The 17,675-nt window shown below is 46.0% G+C and overlaps 1 protein-coding gene across 5 annotated transcripts in view; it reads right to left on the bottom strand.

The window, feature by feature from the left end:
- Positions 1-17,675, bottom strand: part of LOC309400722 (chromosome-associated kinesin KIF4-like) — a 53,017-nt gene that overhangs the window by 4,484 nt on the left and 30,858 nt on the right. For 2 of the 5 annotated variants that reach the window (XM_081969360.1, XM_081969364.1), the window contains exons 23-30: positions 16,790-16,919; positions 16,441-16,611; positions 14,573-14,680; positions 9,075-9,152; positions 8,878-8,979; positions 7,343-7,492; positions 4,124-4,243; positions 1,878-1,997 (exon numbers count right to left, since the gene is read on the bottom strand). In XM_081969360.1, the coding sequence (XP_081825486.1) occupies positions 1,878-1,997; positions 4,124-4,243; positions 7,343-7,492; positions 8,878-8,979; positions 9,075-9,152; positions 14,573-14,680; positions 16,441-16,611; positions 16,790-16,919 (979 nt within the window). The remainder of the gene's footprint in view (positions 1-1,877; positions 1,998-4,123; positions 4,244-7,342; positions 7,493-8,877; positions 8,980-9,074; positions 9,153-14,572; positions 14,681-16,440; positions 16,612-16,789; positions 16,920-17,675) is intronic. The other 3 variants (XM_081969361.1, XM_081969362.1, XM_081969363.1) reach the window with 3 other exon arrangements.

The following is a 17,675-nucleotide window of genomic DNA, read 5'->3' as shown; positions in this document are numbered from 1 at the left end:
CGGAGACTGCAGCTAGTTCAGAACGCAGCCGCGCGGGTTATCATGGGGAGTACACGTTACTCCCACGTAACACCGCTCCTGCGCGAGCTGCACTGGCTACCTGTGGCCTTTCGGATGCGTTTCAAGGTATTGATCACTATCTTTAAAGCGCTCCATGGCATAGGACCTAGATATCTGCAGGATCGCATCCTACCACACACGTCCCTGCGACCTATTCGCTCACACAGGGAGGGACTCCTCCTGGTGCCGTCCGCTAGGCAGTGTCAGCGGGCGACACCTAGGAGTAGGTCCTTCTCTGTGATGGGCCCAACCCTCTGGAATGACCTCCCCCCCGACATTCGAACCACCACCGACCTCCGTTCCTTCCGTCAAAAGTTAAAGACTCACCTATTTCAATCAGCTGGCCTGGCACTTTCTTAGTTTTACCTCCTGGGGATTTATTTTAATTGGGTTTGGGTTTTTAATTGGGGATGTTTTTAGGGTTTTAGAATATATTTATTTCTTGTACAGCCTATCTCCTCCATCCAAATGCATTTAATTGTTTTATGATTGTATTTTTATCTGCATTGACTGTACTCCGCCCCGAGTCCCTTTTTGGGAGAGGGGGCGGTCTAGAAATCCAAGAAATAAAAATAAATAAATAAATAAAATCTTTGTCTCTGCACCTGGCTGGAACTGGATGGATGGACTGTGGGAAATTGGGAGGGGAGATTATACGGAGTTGGGTGACATGTAGCCATAACAACATTCTTCTTAGAAAGCCAAGGTCATCTTTGTCTCTGCACTTGGCTGGAACAGGATGGGTGGACTCTGCCTTCGTGGCAGTGGGAGACTGGACCATGTGATGAACTTGCGGGTGTTCGGGGAGGATCTTGAACTTTCAACTGGGTGGGGAAAACCTGGAAGCTTTCAGATTCAGGTTTTCCCAGATGTGCCAATATGGGTTTTTTTTTTTAATAAATCGGAATTTTGAGGAACCCTTTGTCTCGGATTCTGATTTCATCTTGGATGCTATTTGGAACCCTGACAGATATATTTAACTCAATGATGTAAAGTCTATCGATACATTTTTCTATATTTTACACAGCTACTTTTACTGCCAATTCTTATATTTGTTCTTTAACCATCGATAAAACGATTCCCATGTGGTATAATAATCGGTTCGTCCTTTCTCTTTAATTCCTAGGGTTAATCTGTTAGTTTCTGGACATTAATAACACTTTACAAGGCCTTGGTAAGGCCACACTTGGAATATTTGCATTCAGTTTTGGTCGCCACGATGTAGAAAAGATGTGGAGACTCTGGAAAGAGTGCAGAGAAGAGCAACCAAGAGGATTAGGGGACTGGAGGGTAAAACATAGGAAGAACGGTTGCAGGAATTTCTTATGTCTAGTTTAATGAAAAGAAGGACTAGGGGAGACATGATAGCAGTCTTCCAATATCTCAGGGGTTGCCACAAAGAAGAGGGAGTCAAACTATTCTCCAAGGCACCTGAGGGTAGAACAAGAAGCAATGGGTGGAAATTAATCAAGGAGAGAAGCAACTTAGAACTGAGGAGAAATTTCCTGACAGTGAGAACAATGAATCAGTGGAACAGAAGTTGCCTCCAGAAGTTGTGAATGCCCCAACACTGGAAGTCTTTAAGAAGATGTTGGATAGCCATCTGTCTGGAACTGTATAGGGTTTCCTGCCTAGGCAGGGGGTTGGACTAGAAGACCTCCAAGGTCCCTTCCAACTCTACTATTGTATTGTATTGTATTATTCCGATATTTTCCTAAACACCTTCTCTTCTGTAAGAATCTCTTCGTTTTCCCAGTTTTGTGCAAATACAATCTTAGCTGTTGTTATCGCATGAATAATCAAATATACATTTGCACCTTTGTGGTGGGGGTGACGGGAGGCTTAAAGAACGTGTCCCCACAGCTGATCTGGGTGGGGTCTTCTAGGCTGAATGTCTGGTCTTCAACATCCATCAGCTTGTTACCAAGTATCCCCTCCTAAGAGGAAAACAAAAAAAGGCAGGCAGGTATTAGCCAGGTCAAGCGTTGCGCCGGCCCAATTTGGCCCTTCTAGACGGATGAAGCTGGATCAAGGGAGGGGAAGAAGTCTGGAGACCCTTCTTGGTAGCCCCTTTTCGGGCCCAAGCAAATCCACAGCTTAAAGAGCCAATCGACCTCCGGAGGCATCGAGAGTAGAAGCAGCTCCATCGTTCCCGGCCGATGCACCGAGGGTGGGATAACGGGACCTGCGTGCCGGGAGATCGATAGAAGAGGATATTTGTAGCGCGGGGATAAAGGAGGGGTCCTGGGTGCTCTCTGAGCTGGGCGGTTTTCTTCGCAGGCGTTTCATGACCCAGCTAGGGAACGTCATGAGTGCCAGAGGGAGTGGGGTTTGCAGAGAGGCAAATAAAGGAGGAGGAGGAGGAGGAAGGCTGTGGGCTCCTTGGTGGCTTTCCTGCAGATGTTTCATGACCTAATTAGAGAATGTAATTAGCGCTAGAAGGGAGGGGGGTTTACAGAGAGGAGGAAAGTGGAGTAGTAGCCGTAGGACGGTGGGGTCTTTGGTGGTTTCTGAGTTGATGGCTTTCTTGCAGATGTTTCATGACCCAACTAGAAAAGGTCACCTGTATGTTGTGGCACATCAGAGGCCAGCGGATCTGACAGCAGAGTTGGAGAGTGAGGAGGTTGGGGAGGGACATGGGCCGGTCCTGGAGTCTGGGGAAGGCTCGGACGAGGGCTCTGCGTCGGAGGCAGAGAGGGGGCCAGGGCCGTCTGACAGTTACCAGCTGCCTTCGGAGTTGGAAATCAGTGAGGCAGAAGAACAGCTGGAGCCTGTTCCCAGTGTGCGCATGCGCAGGGCTGCCAGGCGAAGGGAACAGCTAAGGAACGGGGGTCGACTTGAGAGGAAGGCCACAGGCGGACGATGAATGGCCCCTCCCAGAGGATATAAAAGAGGAGCGGAAGGGGGAGTGGGCTTTTGCAGGAAACAATTCGCTTGTTCGTTCGTTTCGTTTCAGGAGCGTGAAGATCTGTCCGTGAATCTCAGGGACTCTCTGCCCAGTCATTTGGAAAACATTGACACGGCAGCTTTCCAAGCTAGAGAAGGTCTGTAGTCATAAATATTCCTTTCAAAGGCTGTTTGCCAGGCCTTGGCTGAAGGCGAAGGAGAGGGATTCACAAGTCCAGTTGCCTCTTGAAGAAAAACACCTCGGGGACAACTGGGGTGACGGAGAATCTCTACAGACGTTTCGCTATGCAATTGGGGAGGAAGGCCCTTGGAATGGATTTCCAGAGGGAAACAATTGTAGACTACGGGAAGCATGGGCTGTCAGGTTTCCGAAAGAGGTCCTAATAAATTCATGAGCCTCGAGCCAAGTTTCAAAAGAAAACCAGTCATTTATGAGGAGCACCAATCCGGCAAGGCCCCATTGCCGTCGGAGCTGACCTCATTTAAATTATGGCGGAACTTTGCCCCTGTTTCTTCCCTCCCCTCAGTCTGTGTCAGAAATCACATTCGCCAACGAGGTGCACGCCTCACACGCCTGCTATAGTAATCAGAGATCCGACTCTAGCCGAAGGTATGCGTGGTATGCGTTTCGCCCCCCCCCCCTTTCCTCACCATGGCATCTGGACAAGAGGTATGCAAATGCTTTATGAGTTGACATTTGCACTACTCGGGTGATCCTGGGGACACCGAGGAACCTCCAAATGTTTCAACCGCTTCCTAAAAAGGATGCAAATGACCAGCGGCCTGCAAGGAATATCAATCCTTCCATTCCCCACCATTCAGTCAGAGCTGAAGAAGCTTCTGGGATGAGAAGCGAAACCTCCTCAAAAGCAAAAACCGGAAAGTCCAGTTGCCTCAACCGTGATCTGGATGATTTGAGCCCCTCGACAGACCCCCTAGGCTCTCCTGCTCGAGCAGGGGGTTGGACTAGAAGACCTCCGAGGTCCCTTCCAATCCCTGTCATTCCGAATATGAAATTTCAGCTTGGTTAGTGAACGGAACTCAAATGCCGCCTGGTTCCCGCCCCCCCCGCCCGTTCTGACCTTCGCAAGGGTCTTCTCTCGCGATGCTGCAGGCGAGCTTGGAAGAAGAGCAAGGAGGTGGGGGAGGAACTCACCAAGAACCCATTGTCCCGATTCCGACACTTTCCTTCCTCGCACCGGCAATCCTCCGAGCAGGCCAGTTTTTGTTTTCGACAACCGCACTGTTTGTTTCCGCAGCGGCCTCGGCAGGTGCACTGAGAGGAGAAAAGTCAGAGAGAGAGAGAGAGAAAAACGCCCCACCAGGAAAGGACGGTGAGGGGGGAGGAAAGGAAAACCATCACCAAGGCTGTTCGGATGGAGGCTTCACCAAATCCCAGAGCAGACTCCTTGTCCCGACAAAAACCCCTTTTTATGAAGCTAAGGTGAATTCCTCTCCTTCCCATCCAGCAAAGTCTGTCGAGGGAGGATTTACGGTCACAGACCTCCTCTGGCTTGGAGAGCTGCCAGGATGATCTCTGCAGAACCTGGCCAGGAGTCTCGGAGAGTCCCGAACCAATGAAGCGAACTAATGGCCTCCTGCAAACTCCACTCCCCTGGCGCTCCCTCTTTTATTTCCCCTGGGAGGGGCCATTTATCATCCACCTGTGGCCTTCCTCCCAAGTCGACCCCTCTTCTTTAGCTGTTCCCTTCGTCTGGCAGCTCTGCGCATGCTGGGAACAGGCTCCAGCTGTTCTTCTGCCTCACTGATGTCTGACTCCGAAGGCAGCTGATAACTGTCGGACGGCCCTGGCTCCATCTCTGCCTCTGACGCAGAGGCCTTGCCTGAGCCTTCCCCAGACTCCAGGACTGGCCCATGGTCCTCTCCAACCTCCTCACTGTCTGAGTCTGCTGCCAGGCGGGCCACAACAAAGATCCAGCAGGGATGATGAGGTCTGGGATCTGTTCCCTCCCCTCCCCCGAGGCCAGAAGACAAGGAGGGGTGGGCCAGGTGGATGGAAAGGCAAAGAGGAGGGCTTAGAGACCTGGAGTCGGTAAGTTCTAGTCCCGTCTTTTGCCTGAAAGACGGCTGGGTAGGTGGGTGACTTCGGGCCAATGATCAAGAGATAACTGAGTTCTAGTTACGCCTTAGCCATGAAAGCCGGCTAGGTGATTTTGGGCCAATCACTAGGAGACGTTGAGTTCTAGTCCCACTTTAGGCATGAAAGCCAGCAGGGTGATTTTTTGCCCAATCACTAGGAGATGGTGAGTTCTAGTTCCACCTTAGGCATGAAAACTGACCGGGTCACTTTAGGCCTATCACTCCCTCTCAACCCAACCCACCTCACAGGGCTGTTGAGGGGAAAACAAAGGTGCATTCACCTTGAGTTACATGTGGGAATAAAAGGTGGGATAAAAAAACTAGAAAAAGAATGAAACAGAGTTCTAACATTATACAGAAGGGAGAGGGAGGGAAGGAAGAAAAGAAGGGAGAGTGGGAGGAAGGAAGGGAGCGAGGGAGGAGAGAGGGAAGGAAGGAGGAGGAAATAAAGGAACAGAAGAGGAAGGAAAAAGGGAAGAAAGGAGGGAGGGAAGAAAGGAAGATAGAAAAAAGGAAAGAAAGGAGAGTGGGAGGAAGAAGGGAAGGAGGAAATAAAGGAACAGAAGAGGAAGGAAAAGGGAAAGGAAGGAGGGAGGGAGAGAGAACGAGAAGGAAGAAAGGAAGATGGAAAAGAGGAAGCAAAAAAGGGAGAGTGGAAGAAGGAAGGAAGGAGAGAGGGAAGTAAGGAGGAGGACACAAAGGTAAAGAAGAGGAAGGAAAAAGGAAGGAGGGAGCGACGGAGAGAGGGCGGGAAGAAAGGAAGATAGAAAAGAGGAAGGAAAGAAGAGAGAATGGGAGGAAGAAAGGAAGGAAGGAGAGAGGGAAGGAAGGAGGAGGACATAAAGGAACAGAAGAAGGAAAAAGAGAAGGAAGGAGGGAGGGAGAGAAGGGAGGGATCGAGACCAAGTTAGAAAATCCCAAGGACCTGGAACGGCAGAGAATTCCAGCCTCTGGGAATTCTTCCTATTGATCAAAGTTTAGCATCCTGCCAATCATCTCGTTCCCTCCGGGTAATACGGAGGCCTTGAATTCAATACCATGAGCTCAAGCGCACCTTGCCCATTTGAAGTCCTTACAATACAATACAAGAGCAGAGTTGGAAGGAACCTTGGAGGTCTTCTAGTCCAACCCCCTGTCTAGGCAGGAAACCCTATACCATTTCAGATAGATGGCTATCCAACATCTTCTTAAAGACTTCCAGTGTTGGGGCATTCACAACTTCTGGAGGCAACTTCTGTTCCACTGATTAATTGTTCTCACTGTCAGGAAGTTTCTCCTCAGTTCTAAGTTGCTTCTCTCCTTGATTAGTTTCCACCCATTGCTTCTTGTTCTACCCTCAGGTGCCTTGGAGAATAGTTTGACTCCCTCTTCTTTGTGGCAACCCCTGAGATATTGGAACACTGCTATCATGTCTCCCCTGGTCCTTCTTTCTCTTAAGCTAAACATACCCAGTTCCTGCAACCGTTCTTCCTATGTTTTAGTCTCCAGTCCCCTAATCATCTTTGTTGCTCTTCTCTGCACTCTTTCTAGAGTCCCCACATCTTTTCCACATTGTGGTGACCAAAACTGGATGCAGTATTCCAAGTGTGGCCTTACCAAGGGATTGTAAAGTGGTATTAACACTTCACGTGATCTTGATTCTATCCCTCTGTTGATGCAGCCTACAACTGTGTTGGCTTTTTTGGCAGCTGCTGCACACGGCTGGCTCCTATTTAAATGGTTGTCCACTAGGACTCCAAGACCCCTTTCCCAGTTACTACTGTTGAGCAAGGTGCCACCTATACTGTCCCTGTGCATTTCGTTTTTCTTGCCTAAATGTAGAACCTGACTCTTTTCCCCATTGAATTTCATTCTATTAGATAGTGCCCAATGTTCAAGTTTGTCAAGATCCTTCTGTATCTTCAGCCTGTCTTCTGGAGTGTTGGCTATTCCTGCCATCTTGGTGTCATCTGCAAATTTGATGAGTTCCCCATTTATTCCCTCATCCAAATCATTGATGAAGATGTTGAAGAGTCCTGGGCCCAAAACAGAGCCTTGGGGTACTCCACTGCATACCTCCCTCCATGTAGACGCAGTACATTCCTTTTATGTTCACTGACATCTACCCTTCATATCCGGGAGGGAAGGAGCTTAGAGACCAAGCTGGCCTGTCTGCCTTCCGTCGGGAGAGAAAGGAGTTCAACTCAGCTAAGATCGAAAAAGAGAGCCTCCGTATTCAGGAGCAGTCTTCTGGAAACTAGAGGAATGATTTGTTTTCCCCCCATCGCTCACGTACCCCTAAAATGCTCTTCCTGATGCCTCGGGCAATTTTGGCTGGCACCCACTCCTCTTCTGCTTCTTCTACCAAGTCGTCTGATTCGGAGGGCGACTCTTCGCTGCTCATGTCGGATTTCGGTTTTGCGTTGGTCATCCGGCGAGGCTTTGGCTGAAGAAGAAGGCAAGCAAGCTGAGTTTTTAAGCTGAAGGGAGGGCAAAGAATATTCTGGATGGCTAGTTGAGGCAGCCTTTTGGGGCAGAGAGCTATAGACTAAGATGGCGTTTCTCTGTCACTTTAAAAGGGGTGGACTTCAACTCCCAGAATTTCCCAGCCAGACATGCTGGCTGGGGAATTCTGGGAGTCGAAGTCCACCATCATGATTCAAACTGACTAGAGACCTCTGGGAGTTGAAGTCCTCCCATCTAAAAGCAGGCTGGCTGGGGAATTCTGGGAGTCGAAGTCCACCATCATGATTCAAACTGACTAGAGACCTCTGGGAGTTGAAGTCCTCCCATCTAAAAGCAGGCTGGCTGGGGAATTCTGGGGGTTGAAGTCCTCCCATCTTAAAGCATGCTGGCTGGGGAATTCTGGGAATCAAAGTCCACCATCATGATTCAAACTGACTAGAGACCTCTGGGAGTTGAAGTCCTCCCATCTAAAAGCAGGCTGGCTGGGGAATTCTGGGGGTTGAAGTCCTCCCATCTTAAAGCATGCTGGCTGGGGAATTCTGGGAATCAAAGTCCACCATCATGATTCAAACTGAATAGAGACCTCTGGGAGTTGAAGTCCTCCCATCTAAAAGCAGGCTGGCTGGGGAATTCTGGGGGTTGAAGTTCTCCCATCTTAAAGCAGGCAGGCTGGGGAATTCTGGGGGTTGAAGTCCTCCCATCTTAAAGCATGCTGCCTGGGGAATTCTGGGAATCAAAGTCCACCATCATGATTCAAACTGACTAGAGACCTCTGGGAGTTGAAGTCCTCCCATCTTAAAGCAGGCTGGCTGGGGAATTCTGGGGGTTGAAGTCCTCCCATCTTAAAGCATGCTGCCTGGGGAATTCTGGGAATCAAAGTCCACCATCATGATTCAAACTGACTAGAGACCTCTGGGAGTTGAAGTCCTCCCATCTTAAAGCAGGCTGGCTGGGGAATTCTGGGACTTGAAGTCCACCCATCTTGACTCAAACTGACTGGAGAATTCTGGGACTTGAAGTGCGCCCATCTTAAAGCAGGCTGGCTAGGGAATTCTGGGAGTTGAAGTGCGCCCATCTTAAAGCAGGCTGGCTGGGGAATTCTTGGGGCGAGATGGGTGGCAAATAAATTTACTAAATAGTAATAATGTGGACTTAAGAGTTCCAGAATTTTTAGCCAACGTGGTAGCTCTTAAGTGGGAAGCAGTACATGGCTGCTGTTTTAAGAGTTTACAGCGCCAAGGAAAACATTATCATTTCCCCATTTCTAAACCTTGCCGAACCGGCTGGCCAACAGGACAGGAGGGGTGATGCCAGCCTCTCCCTCAGGAGGCTCTAACTCCCCCGTCCCCCCAAAAGAACACCCACCTTGGGAGGGATGTAATCGAAAGGAGATTCGGAAACGTCTCCAAACCCGGACTCTACTTTGTAGGTCTTCTGTCCACTGGCAGCCTGGAGAATCTTGCAGTTCTGCAGGAGGAAAGAGGGAGGAGGAAGAGGAGTTGTGTGAGCCAGCAAGGAGTGAGGTCATCTGTCACGGCAGGTGAAGCCATCCTTGGACTTACCTGTTTGATGGCTTCCAGCTCTTCGCTGAGTTCCTGGTTCTTCTCCAAGGTCTCTTTCAGCTTTGCAAGTTCTTCTTCCTGCACGCAGAAAGGGGAAACACGTGAGACAGAGAGGGATACAGAGAGAGAGAGAGAGAGAGAGAGAGAGAGACAGACAGACAGACACACACACACACACACAGAAAGAGAGAGACACACAGGCAAGGGGGAGGATCTTGATGTCACGGTGAAACGACTGACTTTCCTGGGGCTCCGGGATCGCCGCCGAATTCCGGTCGCCTAGATGGTCCAAGTGGACCTAAACTGTCCCGTAGAGACGGTGACAGGTAGGGATATATCCTGTCGATCCCAGAGACACCCGCAAAGTCTCTGGTGATCCGGGAAAAAGCCCCTCTTGCCGGCGACTACGAGTCAGTCATTAAGTTGCTGGTACTGCTGACAGCTCCGTAACGCAAGGGCAGGAGAGAAGCATGTCGTTTTGGTGAGAGTTAAAAAAAAAAAATCTCTGTTGGAGAGAGAACACCCTAAATCTGGAGATTTAATGTAAAATACAAGACTGATGAGAGAGGAAGCGGCGGATTTAAGTCATGGTCAATTGAAGGTTTCCTTTTTTCCCTTTTTATTGCCGGAAGCCTGATTGGACTTTCATTGTAATTCACGTTTAAAAATTGGACTGGCTCTTTGCGCTTTTTAAAAAATTTCCTTCATTGGACTCTTTGGTATAAATAAATTTTAACTGTCTAAGAATTTCCTTTTTTTTTTGCTCAATGAACTATTGTATTTCCCTTTTCCTGGCTTTCCTTTTTCTATTTTTTTTTTTTTAAGTAAAAGGCAGAGCGTAAAAGACAAAGACGACAGAGTGGGAAACAGGTATCACTGCCTCCTAGTGGATTTGAAACAATGTTTTTATTTTTGCATGAATGTTTGGAGAGAAGCGGTTCCTTTCAAGGTTCCTTAGTCAAGGCTAGATAGTGAGAGAAACACGGTTGTTTATACAGGTGTTCCTTGGGAAACTTTCAGTGTCTGGAAATTTACCTTGAAAGAATAAATAAAAAAAGTTTAAGGGAAAGCCCAGAGTGACCTTGGAAAAGCTTTCACCTTATAAAAGCTTTGAACTCTTTTTTTGTCTTTTTTGGAAGTTATGACTCTTTTCTGTCTACATTTTCTTTTTCGATTTTTTTTGAGTTATTTGTTAGCTTATTTTAAGTGAATTGGACTAAGGAAAAATTTAAACACTTTTCTCTTTTTCCTTTTCATAATTTTTGCATTTTCATATTTCTATATTTTTATTTGGGGATTGTTCCCTTTTTTTGGCTTGGATGTTTTTAGACGCCCAGAAAGCATTTGATAATGTGAATTGGTGATTTATATGTTTTTACAACTGGAACAGATGAATTTTGGTAAGAAATTTATCCAAGCTATACAAACCATATACTACAAACAAACAGCAAAGATAATGATAAATGGAGAATGGACAGATTCTATCGAAATAAAGAAAGGTATGAGACAAGGCTGCCCACTATCAACTCTACTTTTGGTTTTAACATTAGAAGTTTTAAATAGAAAGATCAGAGAAGAAAAAGAAATAAAAGGAATGAAAATTAAAAAAGAAGAATATAAACTACAAGTATTTGCAGATGACTTGGTTTTTATCCTTGAGGACCCATTAGAAAGGGCACCCAAATTGATAGAAAGAATAGAGGAATATGGAAAAGTAGCAGGTTTGAAAATAAATAACGATAAAGTGAAAATTTTGACCAAGAATATATCATCAAGACAAAAGGAAGTATTGGCAGAAGGCTTGGAGATTCAAGTCGCAAACAAGGTCAAATATTTGGGGATACACTTAACTGCAAAATGTGGCACACTTAAAGAGAATAACTATCATAAACTTAAGCAGCAGATTGCGACTGACTTGATGAAATGAGAAAACCTACAACTATCAATGATAGGGAGAATATCTCCAATCAAAATGAACATCCTACCCAGAATCTTATATCTGTTCCAGACAATTCCAATTAGATTAGGGAAAGACTATTTTGACGAATTAAATAAAATAGTGCTGAAGTTTATTTGGCAGGGGGAAAAAGAAAGAATAAAACTAAAATTGTTACAAGATGCTAGAATAAGAGGAGGATTGGGCTTACCTAACTGGGAATTATATTACCAGGCAACAAGTTTGATGTGGGTTAAGGAGTGGATAACATTAAGGAATTCCAGATTATTGGCTGTAGAAGGACATGACTTACTCTTGGGATGGCATTCTTTTTTATGGTATAAGGAACTAAAACACAGGGTTATTTTAGAAGACACTATTTACGGGAGGCTTTGTTTCTGAATTGGGAGAAGATCAAAAGGCAATATTATTTAAAAATTCCAGTCTGGCTATCAACTATTGAAGCTTTTTCATATCCAATAATATACAAAAAGGAACGAACAGTTAGATATGATGAAATATTGAATGCAGAGGGCGAACTTAAATCTATGCAAGAGTTGAAACAGGAATGAATAGGAATGAATTGGTTTTCATATGTGCAAATACAATCTAGATATGATAAAGATCATAAAACGGAAGGTTTCTATGATAAAATGACTGAATTAGACAAACCTTTGACAGGTACTGATGAAAAAATAATTTAAAAACTACACTTACTAGAGGTTAAGTTAAAGGAAAAACAAGTTAAAGAAACTATGATAGGTTGGGGGAAAATTTTGGACATGGGATTGAACTAGAGAAATGGCAGAAATTGTGGTCTCAAAATTATAAAATGACAATGTCAACAGCATACAAGGAAAATTTGTATAAATTTTCCCCCAACGAGAATAGCAAGAATGTTCAAGAACAAGTCGGAAAAGTGTTGGAAATGTCATCAGACACCGGGCTCATATTACCACATGTGGTGGACTCGCATAGATGCTAAAAGATACTGGACTAAAATCCACACATGGTTTGAGAAAATGATACAAAAACACATAGACTTTAAATCAAATATTTTTTTTATTGGGAATCATACCAGAAACATATAATAAAGATCTGAAATATTTGATTGTAAATGTTTTAACGGCAGCTACAATTGTATTTGCAAAACAATGGAAAAACGAGAAAATACCAACGCAGGAGGAAGTTATTCAAAAAATAATGGAATGTGCTGAAATGAGTAATTTGACATTCGAAATTAGAGAACAAGAAGATGAACAATTTTATAAGGTATGGGATTTGTTCTACCAGGGGTTAGATTAAAAAAAAATATGGAAATGAAAAATCTTGCAGAAGTCTTTCATATTGTAATAATAGAATGAGATAGGTGATACCATAAAGACATATTATTATTAAATAGATTTACAGTGATGTAATGGAATATTGGTGTGTGTGTGTGTGTGTGTGTGTGTATGACTTTCTGTCATTCAGCTCATCACAGAGGACCATCCAGGCAGAAAACCATATTTTTATTTTTAATGTTGCCTTTTTATATTTGTGTTATGTTTGTGCTGATAAATAAATAAAGGGAGACTAGTATAGATCTATTTCAAGCTATTGGTTCGATTCCCAGTAAGGGTATGGCTAGCTGATGAGAGCTAAATAGCTTGAAATAGATCTATACTAGTCTCCCTTTATTTATTTATCAGCACAAACATAACACACACACAGACACATATATATGAATATCTAGAATATTTTGTTTAAAATGAAGGAATAACAACTGTAGTTGAATATATGATGTACAATGATAACAACGTATGTATGTATATTTGATGGACAATCCGTGATTTTATACAATTGAAAGTGATGCACAAGTACAAAATATTGGAGAAGTCTTTCATATTGTAAGAATAAAATGAGATAGGTGATACTATAAAGACATATTATTACTAAATAGACTAATAATGATGCAATGGAATGTTGGTATATACATGAATCTAATCTCTAGAATATTTGTTTAAAATGAAGGAATAACAATTGTAAGCTGAACATATGATCTACAATGATAATAATGTACCTACCATGTTTCCCCGAAAATAAGACAGGGTCTTATTTTCTTTTGAACCCTGAAATAAGCACTTGGCCTTATTTTCAAGGATGTCTTATTATTTTTGAGGTGCAGTAGGAGGTGAGTGTGATGTACCTCATAGCTGCTGCTCCGTTGAAATATTTTTGGGGAGGACTTATTTTCAGGGGATGGCTTATTTTAGAGCATGCACTCAAAAGTCCAATTGGGCTTATTATCCGGGGAGGTCTTATTTTCGGGGAAACAGGGTATGTATACTTGATGGACAATCTGTGATTTTATATATAATTGACAGCAGTGATGCACAAATGTTCGTAACCAAACGACATGCTACATGCATATGTAATTGATGATAGTTTTATGTTTCATGTTTTGTTTGTCTTTGTCTAAAAATTTAAAAAAACTTTTATAAAAAAAAAGACAGAGAGAATAAGACAGACACACACACGCAGAAAGACAGAGAGAAACACAGAGAGAGAAAGATACACACACAGAAAGATAAAGAAAGGCAAAGAGAGAGAGAGACACACAGAGAAAGACAGAGAAAAAGACAGAGAGAGAGAGAGGGAGAGAGAGAGAAAGAGATATTCCTTGTCCTGACAAAAAACTCCTTTTATTAATTTGTTGTGAATTCTAATTCCCATCCAGCAAAGTCTTTCAAGGGAGGATTTATAGTCACAGACTTTATGTGGCTTGGAGAGATGCCAGGCTGACATCTGCAGAACTTGGCCAGGAATCTCCGAGAGTCCCGAACCAATGAAGCGAACTCCTGCAAGCTCCACTCCCCTGGCGCTCCCTCTTTTATTTCCTCTGGGAGGGGCCATTCATCGTCCACCTGTGGCCTTACTCCCAAGTCAGCCCCTGTTCTTTAGCTGTTCCCTTCGTCTGGCCACTCTGCGCAGGTGCACACTGGGAACAGGCTCCAGCTGTTCTTTTGCCTCACTGATCTCTGACCAAAGGTAGCTGATAACTGTCAGACGGCTCTGGCCCCCTCTCTGCCTCCGACGCAGAGCCTTCGTCCGAGCCTTCCCCAGACTCCAGGGCTGGCCCATGTTCCTCCCCAACCTCCTCACTGCCCAAATCGGCTGCCAGGCCACAACACGGATTAACTCCAGACAAACAATTAAATAAATAATACCCCAATCAAGAAACTGCCAAAGAGCCATCAGTAAACGGCCCCAAACTGACAGAGTAAGTCATCACAATATAAACTGACAATAAACAGCACTCTTTACTAGCATCGATGGCGTTACCTACCTGGGTCATGAAACGTCTGCAAGAAAATCAGCAAGCTCAGAGAGCACCAAGGACCCCTCAACTAAATCAGAGCCCTCCATGGTGGCTGGTCCCCGTTTTCTTTCTTCCACCGACAAAGGAATCCTCAGGCCCTCAAACCTCGGCGGAGACCAAATCAAGGGGTGTCTGGATCCTGTTGGCCTGAAATTCACCCCTCCCTGGATTTAAGCCTCCCCCCCCCACCCCCCGCTTTACCTGGAATTGGAGGCGTTCCAGAAGCTGCTCCTCCCGTTCGGAAGTCGAGATTTCCAGCTTTTTTTCAGATTCCTCCTTTTGCTGGACTTGGCTGAGCAGGTAGAGAATCTATCAAAGGGACGGGAAAGAGAATTGGCAGTGACTGGGGAGAGAAGGAACTGGAAGTCCCATGATCCACAGCTTTCCCCAACAGAATTTTGAGCTCCAACCCAGCTTTGGAGTTGGTCCTTAAGGGGTGCCAGACTCACTGGGGAAGGGGGAAGACCGATTCACCTAACCACACTCTGACTTTGACGTAATACTCACAATCATCTTCAGTGGAGACTGGGCAACTGAATTGAGCTGAGTGTTTACTGGCCGGATGCCGGTCCCTGTCGCCAGTGCGGAGTTATATTTGGCAGAAATATTCTCATTGTGCCCAGAGAGAGAAAAATACCTGCCTCTACCTAGGATTGAACTCACAGCAACCAGATTGTGAGGCCAGAACTCCACCTCTAGGCCACTACAACACTTGACTTAATAAGCACAATCACGCCCCCAAATTCAGGTGGCAAAGTGTTGTGTGAATTTTAGCTCCCTTCCTTTTGCGACTGTCCTCGCCACGCTTGTTCACTCAAATCACTGCAGTGTCAGGTCTAAAAGCCATATTTTCTTTTTGGGCTTCAGGCCTGCCACACTTTCTACTATTCATTTTCTATTGTGGGAAAATTAGGAGAGGGGAATTATACGGAGTTGGGTGATATGTAGCCATAACAACATTCTTCTTAGAAAGCCAAGGTCATTCTTTATCTCTGCACCTGGCTGGAACTGGATGGGTGGACTGTGGGAAATTGGGAGGGGGGATTATACGGAGTTGGGTGACATGCAGCCATAACAACATTCTTCTTAGAAAGCCAAGGTCATCTTTGTCTCTGCACCTGGCTGGAACTGGACGGGTGGACTCTGCCTTCGTGGCAGTGGAAGATTGGACCATGTGATGGACTTGTGGGTGTGGGGGCAAGATCTTGAACTTTCAACTGAGTGGGGAAAACCGGGAAGCTTTCAGATTTGGGTTTTCCCAGATGTGCCAAAGTGGCTCTTTTAAATAAATTGGAACTTTGAGGAATCCTTTGCCTCGGATTCTGATTTGATTTTGGATGCTATTTGGAACCCCGACACACAGTTGTTAAATGCCTGACACGGTTAAGGGAATCCAGCTTCGAGTTTGCTTATCTGAAGGTTGCAGTGTGACACCTGGGATGTGGCGACCGTCATAAACGCTAGGGAGTTGCCGAGCGTTACCGTACGTGACCATGGAGATGCTGCAATGGTCGTTCAATGTAAAAAAAGGCTCCTAAGTGCCGCCGTAACTTCAAACGGCCGCTAAAGGAACGGTTGTTAATTTGAGGCCAGCCTGCGCTAACTCAGCAGCTGCAGGGGTTCGCTTAACAACGGCGGCGAGAAAGGTCGTGAAATGGGACAAAGCTCACTTTGATTGTCCAGTTTAGCAACAGAAATTGGGGTCTCCACCGTGCTCATAAAGTGAGAGCCATCCATCCATCCATCATCAAGTAGAGGTCACTGAGTGGTGTGGTGGCCTAGAGGGGGAGCTCTCGCCTCACAATCAGGACGCGGTAAATTCGATCCTAGGTAGAGGCAGATATTTCTCTCTCTGGGCACAATGAGATTGCATCATCAGCTGAATAAAACTCTGCCCTGGCGACAGGGAAGGGCATCCGGCCAGTAAACACATAGCTCCATTCCGTTGCCCAGACTCCACCCCGCAAGGGATGATGGGGTCATTAAAAGGAGATGATTTTTGTGGGGTCACCGCACTACCTAAATACAGTGTTTCTGGAAAGCGAGGGTGGTTGTAGTCCAGGCCGTACCTTCTCCTGGTTCTCTTGCTCCATCTGGACCAGCTGCCTCTCCAGCTCGGCCTCCGTGTCAGCAGCCGCCTTCCGCTCTTCCAGAAGCATCTTATGGATGTCGGCGCAGGTGGCTTTGCTCTGCTGAAGGCGGTTTTCTACTTTCCCATTTTCGACTTTGGAGGCCACCAACTTCAGGAGCAAGGAAATTCAAACACAAGGAGAGGACATTAGGAGAGCTTCTCCCCATCCCCTCTTATCTTTGGACCTCCTCTTGAAGGTACCAAGCGGCAACATCTTGGAGACAGGAGAGCCAGCAAGGAAGGCCCTGGTGCCATTTCTGTAGCTTCCCCCCCCCGCCCTAACTTACTTCACCAATCAGGTACTTGACGGCACACTTGGTTTCTGACATGGTGGCTATACTTTCCCAGCGCTGTTTGGTCCGGTCGCTGGTCTCGGCGTCCAGCAATTTCTGCTGCAGATCTGCAATTTGGGCGCTCCTACGGAAGGAGTCAAAAGTTGGTGGAGGTTGGTTTGGAGAAGAAGACATCTTGGGGGGCAAAACCACCTCTCTCCACCTGTTTATGTGCAGGCCATGAGGGGAGACCCTCAGGGAAGTGGGGCCAATCTGTCTCTCTCCCTTCAGGCCTCGCCGTTTCAAAAGATCTACAAGCAGGGGGCCTCCAAACTTGGTAATGTTCAGACTTGTGGACTTCAACTCCCAGAGTTCCCTAGCCTGGCTGAGGGATTCTGGGAGTTGAAGTCCACAATTGTAAAATCGCCAAGTTTGGAGACCTCCGATCCACAGCCAAGTTCCCACGGGAAACAACTAAAGTAGTGATGATAGATGCTAGTGTATAAATTTAAACAAGAACTGTGCTGGAGAGCTCTGGGGGCTTTCGGAGGGACAACTGGAAAAAAACCACAGAATAAAAAGAAGTTGGAAGGGAGCTCAGAGGTCTTCTAGTCCAGCCCCTTGCTTCAAGCAGGAGACCTAAAACCTGTGATGGGGAACCTATGAGATATATCTGCTGGCAAGCGAGCTGTCAGCTCCAGCATGTATGTGTGTGCCAGCCAGCTGATTTTCAGACTTCCGGAGGCCATTTCCACCCTCTCCAGGTTCCAGGAAAGCCTCCGGAACTTCTGGTAGGCCCATTATTCTGTTGTTCCGTTGGAGCCTCGGGAGGGTGAAAATGTTCTCCTCCGCCCCTCCAGAGGAAATACCCAAACTCAGCTTGAAGGCGAGCAGTACAGCG

The sequence above is a fragment of the Natrix helvetica genome (assembly GCF_964273705.1).
Source record: "Natrix helvetica genome assembly, chromosome: W".
NCBI lineage: Eukaryota > Metazoa > Chordata > Lepidosauria > Squamata > Natricidae > Natrix > Natrix helvetica.
This window is presented reverse-complemented; position numbering and strand designations above follow the sequence as displayed.